The 17,500-nt window shown below is 39.9% G+C and overlaps 2 protein-coding genes across 7 annotated transcripts in view; both read right to left on the bottom strand.

Moving 5' to 3' along the window:
- The window catches only part of LOC137979525 (collagen triple helix repeat-containing protein 1-like), a 7,920-nt gene extending 1,928 nt beyond the window's left edge, over window positions 1-5,992 (bottom strand). The window contains exons 1-3 of one of the 2 annotated variants that reach the window (XM_068826895.1): window positions 5,890-5,949; window positions 1,471-1,550; window positions 1-104 (exon numbers count right to left, since the gene is read on the bottom strand). The exon at window positions 1-104 is cut by the window's left edge and continues 9 nt beyond it. In XM_068826895.1, the coding sequence (XP_068682996.1) occupies window positions 1-75 (75 nt within the window). In that variant the 5' untranslated portion in view covers window positions 76-104; window positions 1,471-1,550; window positions 5,890-5,949. Of the gene's footprint in view, window positions 105-1,470; window positions 1,551-5,889 lie in introns of both variants that reach the window. The other variant, XM_068826821.1, reaches the window with a different exon arrangement.
- An 838-nt stretch (window positions 5,993-6,830) lies between these two features.
- The window catches only part of LOC137979212 (collagen alpha-1(XXI) chain-like), a 13,160-nt gene continuing 2,490 nt past the window's right edge, over window positions 6,831-17,500 (bottom strand). For 3 of the 5 annotated variants that reach the window (XM_068826525.1, XM_068826588.1, XM_068826452.1), the window contains 5 exons: window positions 17,389-17,500; window positions 16,511-16,765; window positions 15,102-15,344; window positions 8,734-8,988; window positions 6,831-7,319 (listed from right to left, as the gene is read on the bottom strand). The exon at window positions 17,389-17,500 is cut by the window's right edge and continues 12 nt beyond it. In XM_068826525.1, coding sequence (XP_068682626.1) covers window positions 6,960-7,319; window positions 8,734-8,988; window positions 15,102-15,344; window positions 16,511-16,765; window positions 17,389-17,463 — 1,188 coding nt within the window. In that variant the 5' untranslated portion in view covers window positions 17,464-17,500 and the 3' untranslated portion in view covers window positions 6,831-6,959. The remainder of the gene's footprint in view (window positions 7,320-8,733; window positions 8,989-15,101; window positions 15,345-16,510; window positions 16,766-17,388) is intronic. The other 2 variants (XM_068826719.1, XM_068826660.1) reach the window with 1 other exon arrangement.

The following is a 17,500-nucleotide window of genomic DNA, read 5'->3' as shown; positions in this document are numbered from 1 at the left end:
AGGAATGGTGTTGACACTATTTAATGATGCGGAACACACGGAAATGATCAACAACAAAACGAGAACTGATGACATCGTAGTGAGCGAATTTCACTTGGCACAACCTGAGAAAACAAACACTTTAGCCGGTCGTTTCATAAACCTAAATAAAATTTAGCAAAACCGAAGGTTAAGAATTTAATAAAACGTTTATTCCATTCGCCCTTGTTGGATACTAGATGAATAGCCAACTCGGCGCTACACGCCTCGATAGCTCTTTACCATCTCGTATCCAACGCGTTCTCATGCAATTATTAGGGAGCTTAAGCAAGCGCATTTTTGAGACGCGGACGGCAACCGGAAGAGAACATTTCACGTGCCAGGACGGTGGTGTCTCCAAGATTTTTATACTAATCATCTCTAATGGAGAAAAGATACTTACGAATGGAAATGTAGTAGTGTCAAGATAAGATAAAAGGGAAAGCAGCTCAAGTCCTGTTGCCGTCGGCGTCTCAAAAACGCGCGTGCTTAAGCTCCCTAATAATTGTTCATCGAGTTCTTTCACGGGAACAAATGAGGCCAACAAGTTGACCTACTCCCAACTGAGAGGCTTCATAGCGCAATTGGCAGAGCATTGCACCGGCATCACAGAGGTCGATGGGTTCGAATCCCATTGAAGCTATCTGAAAATTTCAGGTGCCTCTAAGAGATAATAGCTCAAATTTTCCAGCATGTGCTGCCCATAATGCTTTACATCCCGGTAAAGGCTTATCGAGAGCGAACATGTCATATTACGACAATAAACGACAAAATCAATTCCCAGCAGCAAACATGGTTGCCATGGCAACAGCATAGAGAGTATCGCTTTGTGCCTTACGTGATGTAGATTACCGCTGCCAAGTTTGAAAACACCCACCCAATATTTTAGGAGATATTCTCAATTTTGTGATTCATTACAGTCATTTGGAATGTTCGGGAAGCCATCAATTTTTAAACGCAGACTTAATTGAATATCTCTGGAACGAAAGAAGGTATTCCAAAATAGAAAACACCATTCTTCGTCATTTTTAAAGGTCTTTAAAGTAAGCAAAAGATATCTTTTACTTCAAAGGCACTTTAAACATAGTCGGCTGTTTGTATCTTATTCTGATTCTAAACAGTGCAGTTCAGGTTGTAACAAGTGTAACATCAGTGCAAAAAAGTGTAATACCAGTGCAAATTACACATCGAGATTCTGGATTATGATTGGCTAGTAAACAATAGGATTTGGTCAGAACCAATCAAATCTTATGTTCTCAAATCAAGCGCGCGCCCTGGATAGCGCAATTTATGACGCAATTTTTCCCTGATTGCGTGATACGCGCGCGTTTCTTTTGCTTAAGGACGTTCGCGCGAAAATTTTCTAACATAGATTTTTTTCTGCAAATTTTACCATTGAAAGATGATGAGTTAGTGATGTCAGAAATGCAAAAAAAATGGGGGGTCACCTACTTCGTTTTGGAGAGAACTTGCCCGGAAGAACACCCTAAATCTGAAAAATCCGGCTTCTTTAGCGAATAAGACCACAGTGCCTGTAAGCCCAAAAATACTGCAATTACATCTTTGAAGTGAAATTTTCTCTACCAAACTTTGTTTAAGTGGACCCATCAAGTGAATTTAGTTAACTGTTGAGGTTCCTTAAGGAACAAGTTCGCATTTAGCGACTATAGTTTCTTGCGCCTTGCAGCCGCACGATGGCAGGATTCCATGTCCCGAGGACGGAAACCTTGAATTTTTTTTAACTTCCCACATTTGTAGATAATTGTAAATAAAATCTGTTTCTGAAAAGAAAAGTAGGGGTCACCGAACATCCAAGATCGTTAAATCCTAGCAAAGCTATAGCATTGGCCATCTGCCCTATCATTGTTCATTTTAGTACTTAGCGTGCGCGCTCGATGCATGACGTGCAATGTGAATTTGCGTGCGCTGTAGGGATGCGCAGTAGCAATGGGCGCGAACGTCTAAGGTGATTCCCTTGTTTTGCACCGCGCAGCTCATACTGCGCATAACATTGCGACTTCAGAGATAACGGCGTTTCACGCCGGCCATCTGAAGAGAGGCAACAAAGGCCGCTTTTGCTGTTCAGGAGCTTTTAAGTGCAATCATGATAACTCTTCTCGGTTGAGAAGGTGTTGTTTTTGGAACTCACCCCAGTCCTTTCGTGGAAATGATCATTTTGGAAGCCGAAATTGCCCCTTTGCCATCCATTTATCATCGTGTTGCGAGCAAACGAGCTCTTACTTTTAATGGTTTTATTCACTCGTAATAGGTACACGGAAAACACGAAAGTTGAATAGTAGAAGTTGTAGTATTTACATTTAATTCACGTGAAATTTGCATTTGGAATCCGACACTGAGTACAAGGTGATGACTGTATCTGTCCAATTTGCTTAGGTTTCTTTGCAAGATTGAACAATTTAAAGTCACTTCTTTTAAAGATTATAGCCCGGACAAACAAGTAGGTTCAAGTTTTCAGTAATATTAAGTAGCTTTTGCTACATAAAAACAATTTTTCTGGTTGATCTAGTTTCGAACTTTACTCGCGTAATTCGGTAAAAAACATTTAGAATAAGGCATGCAGCGCGAAAACAAGCACGGTGACCCCATCTTTTTATTGTATTTTTTCAATGTCCTGTGCATGAACATCAATTGTGCCCAGTTTGACAAAAATCTGGATAGTACGTCATTCTCACGGAAATTACCCTAACCGTCTCAATTTTTTTCATGTATATTATTAACTTCTTACTAACCGAGCGCGAGGGCCGTACTGGGGAATATTGGCCCGAGGGCCAATATTCCCCAGTACGGCTCGAGCTAGCTCGATTAGTAAGTAGTTTATTATATGGCTTTTTAATTACCTTTTGCTTTGTTTTTGCAAGCCCGTAATCGGCCCGTGGGCATCACGGGAGAATAATTCAGTCACAATTAGCCAATCAGAGCGCGCGTTACATCGGCTACAAACACAAGCCATATAATAATAATAATAATAATAAGTAATCACATGATTTTTCTCGTGCAATTTGAAAGACTACAAATTGCACGAGCTCCCAGGGCGAGTGCAATTTTGGTCGTCTTTGAAAATATTTACTTGTGCTTATTTATTTCAAATTGCACTCGAAATTCTGTGATTACCTTTAAAAAATCATTTTTTAGAATACTCTTTACGCTTCATTCATAGATTGATTCGAAAATGCTGCAAAGCTTTTGTAGCTTCATTCTGTGAGTCACTCCTTATAAAGGCGACACGTTGTCACGTCTGAAAAAAGTCTTTATCTCAGCTGCTCCTATGAATGATGCGGACTCTGGAAACTGAAAAAGGACTCCTGACACTCCCAGTTTAAATTCCTCACCCTTCTCGGGCAAGAGTCAAATTCATGTTTAAATTCAGTACTACCCCGACAGGCAAATTGACGAATGACCTGAGAATGCTAGAAGCCGCGGCATGTTTGCTCTTTTCAGCAAATTTATATAATAGCGGCTGAGCATTTTTTTCTCTTGAGCTGATATCCTGTAAACTTTTGGAAATTGAAAGCAAGATTCTCCTTAACGAATATGCCCAAATTTGGAAAATGTTGTTGTCTCCAGTTTTAAGATTTTCGTTTTAAATCCCATTTGCAGTGGAGTAACTGAAGCTAAAGTTGAAGATTCTGGTGCCAATAATGTGATTTTTAGTTCGTGATTATTTATTCTAAATGCACGAGAAACATATGACTACTTACTAATAACAGGAATGAAAAAATATCGAGAAAGCTTGTAGCAATTAAGGAGAAACGCATGCGTACACGAATCACAAAAATTGCGTATTCACACAATGGGAAAAATTGGGCATGTACTAAAACCAGGAACACCGGAACACCCTGGAAGTAAACCAAAACCCTCAATTTGGCCAACCCTAGGCCTAGCTAGGCCTTAAGTTGATTTTTAGGCCTAGGGTTAGCCAAATTGAGGGTTTTGGGTTACTTCCAGGGTGTTCCGGAGTGTTACGGTGTTCCTGGTTTTAGTACATGCCGAAACATTGCGCCATCCAGGACTAGCAATTCGGATTGGTTATCTGTGGCTTTTTTTGAACATTGACCAATTAGAATGTTTGGTTTCTTATCTCCTTTTGCACTGCCCAATTACCTCTTTTCTGTACTGTTACCCGAATAGACAATCAGAATGGAGAAATATTTTGTCATGCATATTATAATTAGTCGAGTTAAACTTAAGCACCTATTTCCTCCCATCAAAATGAAACTTTGGTATCTTTCTTTCCTATCTCTTCGTTTAATAAAGCCTCTGGAATCGGTATAGGTTTTTCAATAACAAAAAGACCCGTGTACAGTAACAGTACTACCAATTTATCAAAGTAGCTATGGACCACACAGGAAATAATAAAAAAAAAAAAAACTTATGACCTCTATTTAGTTTTTGAAGCTTTTCGTAAATAAATGTTCCGCTTGCATCAGAAAACCACAGGAAAAGTATCCAAAAAGGTGCTACGGCTTTAATCCCGCTGGAAACACAGGGCAATCTAGAATTAGAAGCCAATATGTCTACCACGTCAAAACGGGCGGGATTAACATTGATAAAAGACCTGAGTCAATCTCTGTCTTTAAAACTGATTAAACCCAATAAGTTAATTGCTCATAACGGGAAAATTAAACAGCTTTATTATCCCGTAATGGGTAAGAAAACAAGATGGCAAACAATTTGGTTATTGAAAGATCTTTAATTCTTGTTCGAGATTTAGGATATATTGAGATTGCAGCATACAATATGCACTTGTTCACGCTCTGGGATGCCATAAATTTTCAAAGCAATCAAGGGAATGGTTTTCTTTGGCATGAGTGCTTGATAATCGTTGCCTCATACTGGAATGAACGAAAGTAACCTCTAGATTTCTCAGTTACGGACAATTTAAGAGCAGTTCAGAATCTGAAAGCAATTAAGCTATTGCAAGATATTAAGTCCCTGGACGTTGTGGCTTATGGTTACTTCATACACTTACTCAAAATAGATTTAAGAAGTCATAATCTCTTCGAGTAAAGTGATGCTTAGACCGGTCTTGATTGATTTTTAAAGTTAAAACTGAAACAACTTTCTCCTATTATACCGGAATTAAAAAACTAAGGACACTTTCCTATTGTCAGAACTGGCCTGCCAGACTCATTGGTTTGCAAAGAAAATGCAACAATTTCAAGGAACACTTGCGTGATAATCCCTGGCATTCTTCTAGAGTAATATATCAAGTGAAGCTATGATCCTCGCAATTATGAAAGCAATTTTTGCAATTGCGTAAAGAAGTCTAAAAAAATTCAGGACTTCAACGGGGTTTGAATCCGTGACCTCGCGATACCGGTGCGACGCTCTTACCCACTGACGTTGGGAGCTGGTCATTTGTGAGTTGTGAGTAGTATATATCATCCTCGAAGTGTGTTAATTTGAAGACGTTGTAGAGTTAGTCCTTACAAATGCCCGGTCTGGCCGGTCATTTCTTTGAAATGGAAAGTGTCCTAAGATAAACTGATTCCGCGGGGTTGGGCCTATCTCAGAGGCGCCCAACGAAGGATTTCGATAATCTTTGGAACAATTTTTGCTAATGTTAGTATTTTTAATACGGTGCTAACAAGATCTTTAACGACTAATTAATATCCTTTTTATGGCTGAATTTGTTCATATTTTTGTTGCAAGGACTGAAAAGGGCTACAATTAATTTTCGGGGAGTCAAAATCAGTTAGTTCGGCAATTTGCGGTTTGAAATTTCAGTCCCTAAAGTGTTCTCTGACTCATGGGTCCAGCTAAAAATCGCAAGTTTATAGTAAGACATATCTGAAGGTTAGTTTTGAACGTTCGTTTTTTTTCACACCGTAAAGAAAAAATTCAACATACCTTTGAAGTGCGACTGAGAAAAAGTGTGACGCTTATCTCGGAAAGGGTTGCGGCTTTTCTAACCCCTGCAAACGAATTTCTCGTATATTAAAAGCTTCACGATCTGTTTTATCAAGGTGTGACGTGGAGGGATAGATTTATTACTATTTGCCTTCGCTGATATTAAAATTGTGGTAAATCAATAAGGGCGGAGTAGGCCTTTAATGCGAAATATTTTCAATGTATATTTTCGATAAACATCTGTTTGCATGTCAAGCGAGTTAAGTTTTACTTGGAACCTTCCTATCACGACAAAACTTAACGTTTTCGGTTTTCAGTGGCTTAACGTACACAAATTTTGCCTAAGAACTGAAAGGCCACCTTATATTTTTGGAGAAACAAAATCAGGTCGGAAATTTGACGCATTGCCTTTTTGGTGCCTAAAATTTCTGTTATGATGTGTTTTGTTTTAGCTTACAAGTTCTGACAGAGTTTTCTCTACAGAGTTCCCACCTTCCTTTTAGCAACGCAGTCACACCCACATCATTCAGACACTTTGCACCGCGCAAATTATGAATGATTATATCAGTGGCATCCGTTACTAATTCCATGATTAGAGCGAGTTTCAATCGAGTGTCGTAAAACCAAAACCAAAGTATAACTTTGGCCAATCAAAAAGGACAGACACAATCCACTAAATCAATCAAAACTCGAAGTAATCACACGTAGCCGACACAAAGCGCGGGAAAATGTGCATGCGTGAACCACGATTGGTTTTGGTTTCACTTCTGATTGGTTGAAAAAGTGACGGGAGAACTTCGAACCAATCACGGAGTGAAGTAATGCAAAACCAAAGCAATTCGCTAATTACTTTCGACACTCAATTGAAAACCGCTCTACGTGAGTGTGAATTAGTAACTACATGAGAGATGGAGATCATCAAAGGTACAACTAACGGCATCCGATAAAACGGTTTGCGAAGCCTCAGAAACAAAAGGCACAGCCACACAGGCAAAAAAAATTATACTCCCTCTTTCTTGCAGTATTTTGACCCCTTAAAGTTGAGGTATTAGATTTATTGTAACTACTGTTTACTGCTGAGCTTTGGCCACCTCTTCAATGAAGATCCGGGACATTGTTGCCCAACCTGTGTATGCGTCAGCGTTCTTGTGGCCTGTGCTGCAGCTCCCAACCCAGAATCCCACGTGCACCTTTCCTTTATGAATGTTGTTGCAGTGACCCTCAATATGGCGGTGACGATGCAGATTTTTCATGGGGCTTTGGCCAGTTTGCATGTAAAATGCACCTTCAATAGACCCCGGGACTCCGCATTCAGCGCCATTGAAAGTGAAATACCATCGGCTGCAACATTGATTACAGTTGGAGATCCTAAGGTTGCCAGCAAAAAACACGTGAAGTGCACTGTCGGTGTGCTTTTTAATAAATTCACACTGTTGTTGAGAAGAGAAATAAAACCGCACTGAAAAAAACCTTGCATTTAGCCATAGATTTGTACTACACTGTAGAAAAATGATAAATTATTTCACACAATAAAAGAAAAAATTTAAACAAAATTCGCACAATAAAAGAACACGTTTGACTTTGCGGAGAAAACCTATTCTACCATACTACGAGGTGGGAAGAAGGACCCAAATTCTTCTCCGCAAGAGAATTAACGCCCACGGAGCTGCCCGAGTCCATGACAAAGTTTGAACTGAAATTGATTGATTACATGTAATTTAAAATGTAAATAAATACAAACGCTTCGTTCATAGCGGTAGTTGTTTCGCGTATAAATGAACAAAGGAGACTGGACCTAGACTGTCAAAGGTCTTGTAATATGCTAGTTTTTTCATGTGATTGTAATGTTAGGATGCAATAGTTCTTGTTCCGCTGCGATTGTATGTATTTTTAAATGTCTGGACTGGCTTGGACAAACGTAAGTTTTTAATTAAGTTTATAAATTTCTTCTACTTCTACGTTTTGTCGAGACTGGAATTTCGATAATCATATAATATCATCTGACTCATAATCATAATAGCATGACTTGCTTAATTTCAACCTCGGATGTTGCGTTTCTAGCTTTCTGATTTGTTCACTCAATCTCGGTTATCAGCTCATATACTGTTGTGACCTAACATGGAAACTGATTACGTCGGTCGTTTTGTAAAAACGGAGACAACATCCTGTCGTTCTGTAAGTGAAATATTTCAGAATTTAATGAAAATTCAATAAAACAATTATTCCATTCGCGATAATTGGATATTATAAGACTGCTAATAGCCAACTCATATCCAACGCGCGCCCATGGAATAATTGTTAAATATACCGCATTATGATCTAATATGGAAACTGATTGCTGCAAGTGTTGCCAAGATGAAAAATTCAATAACATTTGGCTCTTACTTCCAAGAGTCCAAGCGTTCATCAGAATTAAATGAAAATTAAATGAAAGAATTATTCCATTCGCGCTAGTTGGCTATGAGACTGGTTATAGCCAACTCGGCGTTTTGCACCATGTTGGCTATTTACCATTTCCATATCCAACAAACGCGAATGGAATAATTGTTAAATATACACTGGTTTAAGTCAAGTCATCTTTACCACGCGTCGGCTAATCCATTGCAGGTGTCAAGTGGACAATGGGCCTCTGTCAGAAGCCTATGACCATGTCACTACGCAATTTCCTTAAAAAAATCAGACTAGATTAATCTGGGGCAGATATCTCAGAGCATCAAAAATGTTCTTCGGAGAAGTAAAATCATCAATGAAATTGTACACCATGGTTGGTCTGTAGCACATCACCGAGCAATCGGCATTAAAGTCTTCTAATTAAGTAATCAAACATTTTCCGAAATCCCTTACATAAATCTCGCCCGAATCCTTGCCGTCCTCTTTCTTCCAAGTGCATTCTTTCCAGTTCATATGTGAAGACAGCGCTGGTGTTGCACAATCGTAACTTTTTCCCGGCGATCCTTTTTGGCCGGGGCTGCCCAGATCTCCTTTAGCTCCATCACGTCCATCACGGCCAGGTACCCCAGGATGTCCCGGGATGCCATTCGTACCTGGTGCTCCATTCACGCCATTATTTCCGGGTGGTCCACGATAACACAATGTATGCTGATCACACAGAGAATAAAAAGAAAGGAAAGAAAAGTTAAAATCATTTATGAAAATTAAAAACTCTACAGCTCTTAAGCGGAAAACCGTCTGTCTCCAACAAAGTTGGGTTGAAATTTCTTCCTAGCTTTGTATGAGTATGGAAACCGAACCAAAATGACATCTAAAAGATATTATTGATTACCATCAACTTGATTGATTTATTTTTTATCCTGAAATCGATAGTCAAAACATTAACCGTTTCATAATTTCTGCCCATCCTCAGGCCTCTTTCGCAGTATACTCTGAAAGCGAGGAAGACTGGTTGTCAAGCAACGGTTACGAAAACGAAAACGAAAACGTCCTCTCAAATATATCAAATGGCTATTACTGTAATCAGCGCCTTTCGAATGTTCCATGTTTCGAATAAATTCAGTGGTTCTCCTGTGACAATTTTCTTGTGCATGCGCAGTAGGCTCAAGGCGAGGTTCCAGTATTTTTCTGTCAGTTCAGCACAGTTTTGAACTCTTGCAAGATAAATTTAAATTTGTTTTGTCATTATGAATTATTCTGGTTCCATGACCGACTAATACACCAGGCCAACATTCCATTTTCGTTTCTTTTGTGCTGATGCGAGTTAGTCGTAAAATTTAAGATTGAACCTGCATGGGGCCCGTTTCTCAAAAGTCCCGAAAAGGCATTTGCGAAACTGCCAACCGCTTGTTTTGCAGAGCATATCTTTTAACATGTTTTCAAGGTAAAAAAAAAAAGAAAAATGACTGTGAAGTTTGACAACTTAAGTCCTCTCCGTTTTTGAGATTCAAAGGGAATTGTGACACCCGAAAATGGCCCGTAAAGTTTCGGGACTTTCGAGAAACGGGCCCCCTGGTCAGGAGCTCATCAAGGGGAACCTCATCTCCGCTAATTCTTTGAGTCAACCCTTTCCCGAGTAAATTTGTTTTTAGAAACAGGTTTTTTCCTGCTAAAACTATCATTTTCCCTCGACGCTGATATATAGAGATTACTTCATTGAAAATGCGCGCGTACGATTTTTATTCACGAGTTGAGTAGTATCAGAAAACGAATGAATCAGCGCAGCGAACGAGTGAGTTTTCTGATACGAAACAATGAGTGAATAAAAATCGTACAAAGCATTCTCCATGCTGTAATGTGACTGTTTATTTCATAGGTATCGAGGCTTTTTTTCGTGGTAGTGTTTGATGGACAAATTAATTTATTTCGCACAAATTAAATGGAGTGGGGCGATGAAAGCAATAAACAATGGTTTGAAATCGCGCAACCGACAATTTATTTAATAAACTTTACAACACTTACTGTGTTTCAGATATAAATTCCAAAGTATTCCAAAGTGAAGAGTGTTTTTAGTTCGTCGCTTGTCAAAGCTACCGGTGCTTTGGGTTTATTTCCCTTTCCTTGCTTCAATCTTTAGTGGTTTTTGTTTGGACTAAAGAACGTCTCTGGTTTTCTCAATACCTGGGGCCGTTTGCTCGAAGCCTGGTTAATTAGCGCTAACCGTTGGTTAAGAGATATCAAAACCTATAGGTAACCATGGTTTTTAACGCTGGTTGACGCTATATAACCATGCTTCGAGCAACCCGAACCAGGTCGTTTGTTATGCTTGGGGAATAGCCCTTTTTCTTCAGTTGTCGTTCCAAGCTAGCCACTAAACTTCGAACGAGAGGTCGGCTCGTATTCATTGCAGTGTTTAGTGCGGACGGAGATGATAAATTGGTTGATGTATTCAGTATTCATTCAGCTCTACCGCTGGAACAACTTCCAATTTCCTGTCTTCGACCTTCGTTTTCAAAAGTTTGTCAAGCAATTGTACATCTCGTTCAGTTTTTTGAGCGGCATTTCTTGATCTAAAATAAATACCTCAACTAAGTAAACAGATGCAAATCTTCCCTCGGCCATTTTTCAAAGCGCGCGGTTTTTGTGCAACGGCTGTCGGATGACGTTCCATTCGATAAGTTCATTCATCACTAGTGAAATTTCATCGTTCGTGTTCCTGATTGGCTACATTTAGAATCAGTGCGAATTTTATTCACTATGATTTTCGTGGATAAATCTCAGTACCTATGAAATAAAGCTCTGTTTCGATTGGCTTTTTAAAACAGTGGGAGTGCTAAATCTCCCAAGGGAAGCGTTCTATAAATATAAGTATTCGGGAAGGGATTGACTCCAAGGCCTTCTATCGGTGATAAAGGCTCTCCTTGAAGGGTTCCTGACCTGGGGCCCGTTTCTCGAAGGTCCCGAAATTTCGGGTGTCACAATTCCCTTTGTATCTCAAGAACGGGGAGGATTTAAGTCGTCAAACTTCACAGTAATTTTTATTTTTGTTACCTTGAAAACATGTCAAAAGATCGGCTTTCCAAAACAAGCGGTTGTCAGTTTCACAAATGGCTTTCCGGGCCCGAAAAGTTATCGGGACTGGTATGAGATGCGTTAACGCTAACAGAGATAATAAAATGGTTATCCTGACATTTTCTACAAATGAATGATTTTGACCATCGTTTTTTAATCGATTAAACGCCGCCTTCGATTGAACGCTGCAGATGGAAGGAAAGTACCAATAAACGCCACCTTCGAATAGACGCCGCACCCAATCAGAAGAATGCGGCGTTTATTCGAGGATTCTGAGAAAAAAAAAAACAAGTCGCGTTTAATTCTCTTAACGTTGATCATAAGACAGACAATTACGATTCTATCTCAGCAAAAATGCGACCCATTGGAACCTTTAACGCGTTCTTGATTTAAGTAATATTTACAAACTATCTACGGTAATTGTTGTCAGTGATTTAGGAAATATGATTTTGAAGTAAACGCCGCCCTCGAATGATCGCCATCCTTGAATAAACGCCGCATCGGACATGGACTCCAATTTAATAAACACCGCTGTGTTTAATCGGGTAAATACGGTATTCAAGTTTCAATGTCATCTACTCACCGGAGTACTGTTGCTGCTTGTTGCAAGAGTAGCAGAGCACAAACAGAAAAGTAATAAAATAAGCCTTGAGTACATGATGGTCAGCGGTATATATTCCATATCACTTAAAATAGTCGTGCATTAGGTCTATAACGGTGAGGTTCTGTTTAGGAGCTCATAGTTCATCATTTTGGGTCAATACCGGGGGGAAGAGCACAAACGGGCATGGTGTATCATTGTGTAAGTAATTCCGTGGGATTCCGCAAGCTCAGTTTTCAAGTCAATTAACGCACAGGTCCTAATTCAGGCTCGTAAAATGAAAGCTCTCCGCTTCTACTTTTCGGATATTCTGGGTCGGTTAATGATACAAACCAAGAGAGAACAGTGTACCCCCATTTCGGAAGTTCGCAAATCCGAATCACTCATGTCTAACTTATTAGGTTAATGTATGTGAGATTGGTTTTCCAGCGTTGAAAAAGATTAGAAACTTATCTTTTTTTTGCCGCGACCGCGGGGAAATAGATGTACTTTTGCTTCCTTGGAAACACTTTTCTTTTGTTAAGATTCCATAGCCTGTTCTAGGAATTTGTTAGGCAAAAATTGCTCAACCAATGGCATTTGGACAAATCATGAATTGTTTTCTCTAACTAGTGATGGTGCTGGTTTCATGTCTTAGTGAGGACCTATTGAATGTGCATACTTGGTTAACAAACTTATGGCCAAAGGCTGGAGGCCATTGGTGCTTCCCCTTCTATCTTAATGGACGGTACTCGGGTGAAACAGGCTGCAGCTACGAAATAATTTGGTATAACAATTGATGAAAAACTCAGCTGAAATTGCCTAATTGAAAAACTAACCAAAAAGATCGCTTCTGGAATTGGTGCCATGAAACGTGTTAGGCACCTGGTACCAAGCTTTAATACAACCTCACTTTGACTACTGTAGTACTGTTTGGAGAACCTGTGGGGTTTCTTTACAAGACAAGCTGCAAAAATTGCAGAATAGAGCAGCCCGCGTTTCAACCTTCTCTAATTATGACGTTAATGCTGGCCAATTGCTGGAAATCCTGGGGTGGAAAAAATCTTGATCGCCAGCGAAACATACAAAAGGCCACCATGGTATTCAAATGCCTACATGGGTTATCTCCGGACTATTTAGCATCAAAATTTTCTGAACGAAATACAAGCTACAATTTTGAGGGACTCCGAGAACAAACTTAATGTTAGATTGCCACTCACAAATTAATACAAAAATAGTTTTAGTTATAGTGGCGCCACACTGTGGAATCGCCTTCCTTATGAGGCTAGGTGCGCAGAATCCCTCAGGTCGTTCAAACGCGAAATCAGCAAAGCTCTATAAGGTATTCCACGCAAAGCAGCTTTTTAATATAGTGTAGTTTACAGTTATAGTCGAGTAGTTTTAGTTTATTTTTGTTTATTATTAAATAATATGAAGCAATCAGCATGCATATGGTGACATACGAAGCCTGATTAGTTGTGCAGGGCAAAACGATTGCGATTGGAAAATGGATGACGGGGAATTTAGTATAAAGGAGAAAGAGAGAAACAAACAGATTTTAACTACTGTTTCTTATTCAATATTTTTTACATGAGTGATTCAGCCAACCAAATAGAGACTGAAGTGTTCCACACATTTATCTGGACAATTTCAGCAATTGTCCCTTATGCCGCAGCTACACGAGCGATTTTTTGCTCGCGCTGGTGATGCGATTTTTTCAAACTTTGTCGCGTCGCCAGCGCGAGATGAAAATCGCACGTGTAGCCACCCTTGAACTGGCGACGCGACAGGTGAAAAATTCGCAAGAAAAAAGTCGCCAGAGTTGAAACTTTCGCGACAAAATCGCAGAGATAATTGCCCGTGTAGACACCCTGCAATTTTTTGCCCGCGCTTGCGACGCGACTTAACACTATTTAGCCAATGAAATTAAAGTAGGAATGTCTGTTTATAGTGCCCAGGTCTCTTGAAGTTTGCGATTCGCGCGGCCTTCAATTTGTCGCAAAAATTTGCCACAAGTGTAGCCACCCTGGCGCGCAGGCGACGCGACGAAATCTGATAAAAATCGCATCACCGGCGCGAGCAAAAACTCGCTCGTGTAGCCGCGGCTTATAGACACCTAAAAAATTCAGATGGTTTCAACGGGAATTGACACCACGGCGTCTGTGATGCTGGTGCAATTTTTTCCCAATTGAGATATGACGCCTCTCAGTTGGGAGCAGGTCAGTTTATTGAGCTCATCAGTGCTCCCGTCAAAGGACTCGATAAATAAAATAATAGTTAACAACTATTCACCGAAGTAGAGGTGGCTTGGGATGGATATTTACCGAAGATACCGAGCCGCGACGCGGCGAGGTAAATATCCATCACTAGCCACCGACACTGAGGTGAACAGTTGTTTTAGTATATACTAAAACAGTGAGATAATATAGCACAAAAAGATGATTTAACTCATTTATTCCTGTAAACATTACGACATTTTCGAGCGCAAATTCCGCGCGAATTGCACGCAGGTGAATAGCAAAGGATACCCGGAGTTTGAGTAGCCAATCAGCGCGTGCGTTCAACGCTATCCACTGTTTTAGTATATGCTAAATATATTTATTTTATCCATTGAGTCTTTTTATAGGAACACACGAGCCCAACATGTTGACAGGCTCTCAAATGAGTCAGTGGCTTCATAGCTCAGTTAGTAGAGCTTTGCGTCGGCATCGCAGAGTTCAAGAGTTCGAATCCCGTCGACACCACTTATATTTTTCAGGTATCTTAATTTTATTATCCAAATAAGTGCGAGGATCACTTCTCCATTTCGTTTATTACCCGCATTTCCAAAACATATGCATGTTTTTATTTGAAGTGAATTTGAAATGACTCTTGCTTCGCAGAACACATTGTCTTAAACTGAATGATCGGAATCTTGACCCATTTTACCTACATTTTACTCGTCTTTATTATTATAATTACAACCCCAGGCAAAAAAGAATTAACTGCCCTCTTTCTTGCAGTATCTTGACCTCTTAAAGTTGAGGTATAAATTTATTGTGACTACTGTTTACTGCTGAGCTTTGGCCACCTCTTCAATAAAGATCCGGGACATTGTTACCCAACCTGTGGATGCGTCAGCATTATTCTGACCTGTGTTGCAGCTCCCAACCCAGAATCCCACGCGCACCTTTCCTTTATGAATGTTGTTGCAGTGACCCTCAATATGGCGGTGACGATGCAGATTTTTCGTGGGATTTTGGCCAGTTTGCATGTAAAATGCACCTTCAATAGGTCCCGGGACTCCGCATTCAGCGCCATTGAAAGTGAAATACCAACGGCTGCAACAGTAGTTACAGTTGTAGATCCTGAGGTTGCCAGCAAAGAACACGCGAAGTGCAGTGTCGGTGTGATTTTTAATAAATTCACAGTGCTGTTGAGAAGAGGAATAAAGCCGGACTAAAGAAAACGTTGCATTTAGCCATATATTTGTACTACATGGTAGCAAATTAAAATGATTATTTTACACGATAAAGGAACAAATTTATACGAAGTTAAAATTTAAGCATATGTTGACTTTGCGGAGAAGTAGACTGCGAGGCCTGAAGTGGGACCCAGATTGTTTGGAATTCTCCTTAACAGAATTAAACACCCATGGAGTTGCCCGAATTCCATGACAAAGTTTCCACTAAAATTGATTGATTACAAGTGAAATGTAAATAAATACAAACGCTACGTTCATAGCGTTCCATCACAGGAACTCTCCTTCTGAGAGGAACAATCTAGAACTTGCTAGACGTAGCCATTTGGCCACTAAAAAAGCGTGGTTGCCTCTTCCACCTCCATCGTTTGTTGAAAACGAGTAGGAAAAGGACCCGATCTCACTGTTTTGTAGAGTCTGGAATTTCGGCATAATCATGATAACATGTCGGATGTCGCGTTTCTAGCTTTCTGATTGGTTCACTCAAATATAATAATAGTAATATATATAAATTTATGTAGCGCTTAAACTATAGAATATTCTAAAGCGCTTTACAATGAAACTTGGTTATCTGCTCATATACCGTATTATGACCTAATATCGAAACTGCGTCAATTGCTGCCAAGCTCAGTAATTCAATAAAATTTGGCTTTAATGTCCAAGAGTCCAAGCGATCAGAATTAAATGAAAGTTTAATGAAACAATTATTCCATTCGCGCTTGTTGGATATGAGACTGGTTATAGCCAACTCGGCGCTTCTTACCTCGTTGGCTATTTACCGTCTCCATATCCAACAAGCGCGAATGGAGTAATTGCTAAAGATACATTGGTTTTAAGTCAAGTCATCTTTCCCACGCGTCGGCTAATCCATTGCAGGTGTCAAGTGGACAATGGGTTTCTATCAGATGCGTATGACCATGTAACTATGCAATTTACTTTAACTAAATCAGAGTAGAATAACCTATGGCAGATATCTCACGGCATCATTCATGTTCTTCGGAAAAGTAAAATCATCAATGACACTAGCAACCGACAGTAAATTATTGGAAGTAATAAAAGGCCATGCCCTTGTTTAATTACGCAATTTTACAAACTAAGCTTTTGCTGAAATCCCTTACATAAATCTCTCCCGAATCCTTGTCGTCCTCTTTCTTCCAAGTGCACTCTTTCCAGTTCATATGTGAAGACAGCGCTGGTGTTGCACAATCGCAACTTTCCCCCGGCGATCCTTTTTGGCCGGGGCTGCCCAGATCTCCCTTAGCTCCATCACGTCCATCACGGCCAGGTACCCCAGGATGTCCCGGGATGCCATTCGTACCTGGTGCTCCATTCACGCCATTATTTCCGGGTGGTCCACGATAACACAATGACTGCTGATCACACAGAGAATAAAAAGAAAGAAGAGAAATTTAAAAGGATGCATGAAAATCAAGAACTGGTCAGCGAAAGAAACGCCAGTCTCAAACAAAGTTGGGTTGAAATTTCTTGCCGGCTTTGTATAAATGCCGAAGAAAAATGACATCTAAAAGGTATTGTTGATTACCATCATCCTGAATTTTTTAAATCCTGAAACTTAAAAACATTAACCAATTCATCATCGTTCTGACTCTCCACAGACTCCCGTCGCCGTGTACTCTGAAAGCAAGTTGTCAAGCAAAGGTAACGAAAACCTCCTCTCAAATATAACAAATTGCTATTACTGTTTCATATTTTGAATGAATTCAGTGGTTCTCCTGTGACAAGTTTTTTTGTGCATACGCAGTAGGCTCAAGGGTACGAGGTGTCTGTATTTTCCTGCCAGTTCAGAGCAGTTTTGTACCCTAGTAAGATGATTGTTCTTATGAATTATTGTGGTTCCATGACCGACTAATAAGACAAACGAACATTTCATTTTCTTTCTTTTTGCACTGATTCGAGCTTATTCATGGCTATCCTGCTTGACATTTTCTGCAAATTAATGATTTTGAGTATTCAAGTTTCAATGTCATCTGCTCACCGGAGTACTGTTGCTACTTGTTGCAAAAGTAGCAGAACACATAGAGAAAAGTAATAAAATAAGCCTTGAGTACATAATGATCAGCGGTATGGTCACGACAGATTGCGCCTCG

This window comes from Montipora foliosa, chromosome 1, assembly GCF_036669935.1.
Source record: "Montipora foliosa isolate CH-2021 chromosome 1, ASM3666993v2, whole genome shotgun sequence".
In the NCBI taxonomy this organism is placed as follows: domain Eukaryota; kingdom Metazoa; phylum Cnidaria; class Anthozoa; order Scleractinia; family Acroporidae; genus Montipora; species Montipora foliosa.
The sequence above is the reverse complement of the archived record's forward strand: the minus strand, read 5'-3'. Positions and strand labels throughout refer to the sequence as shown.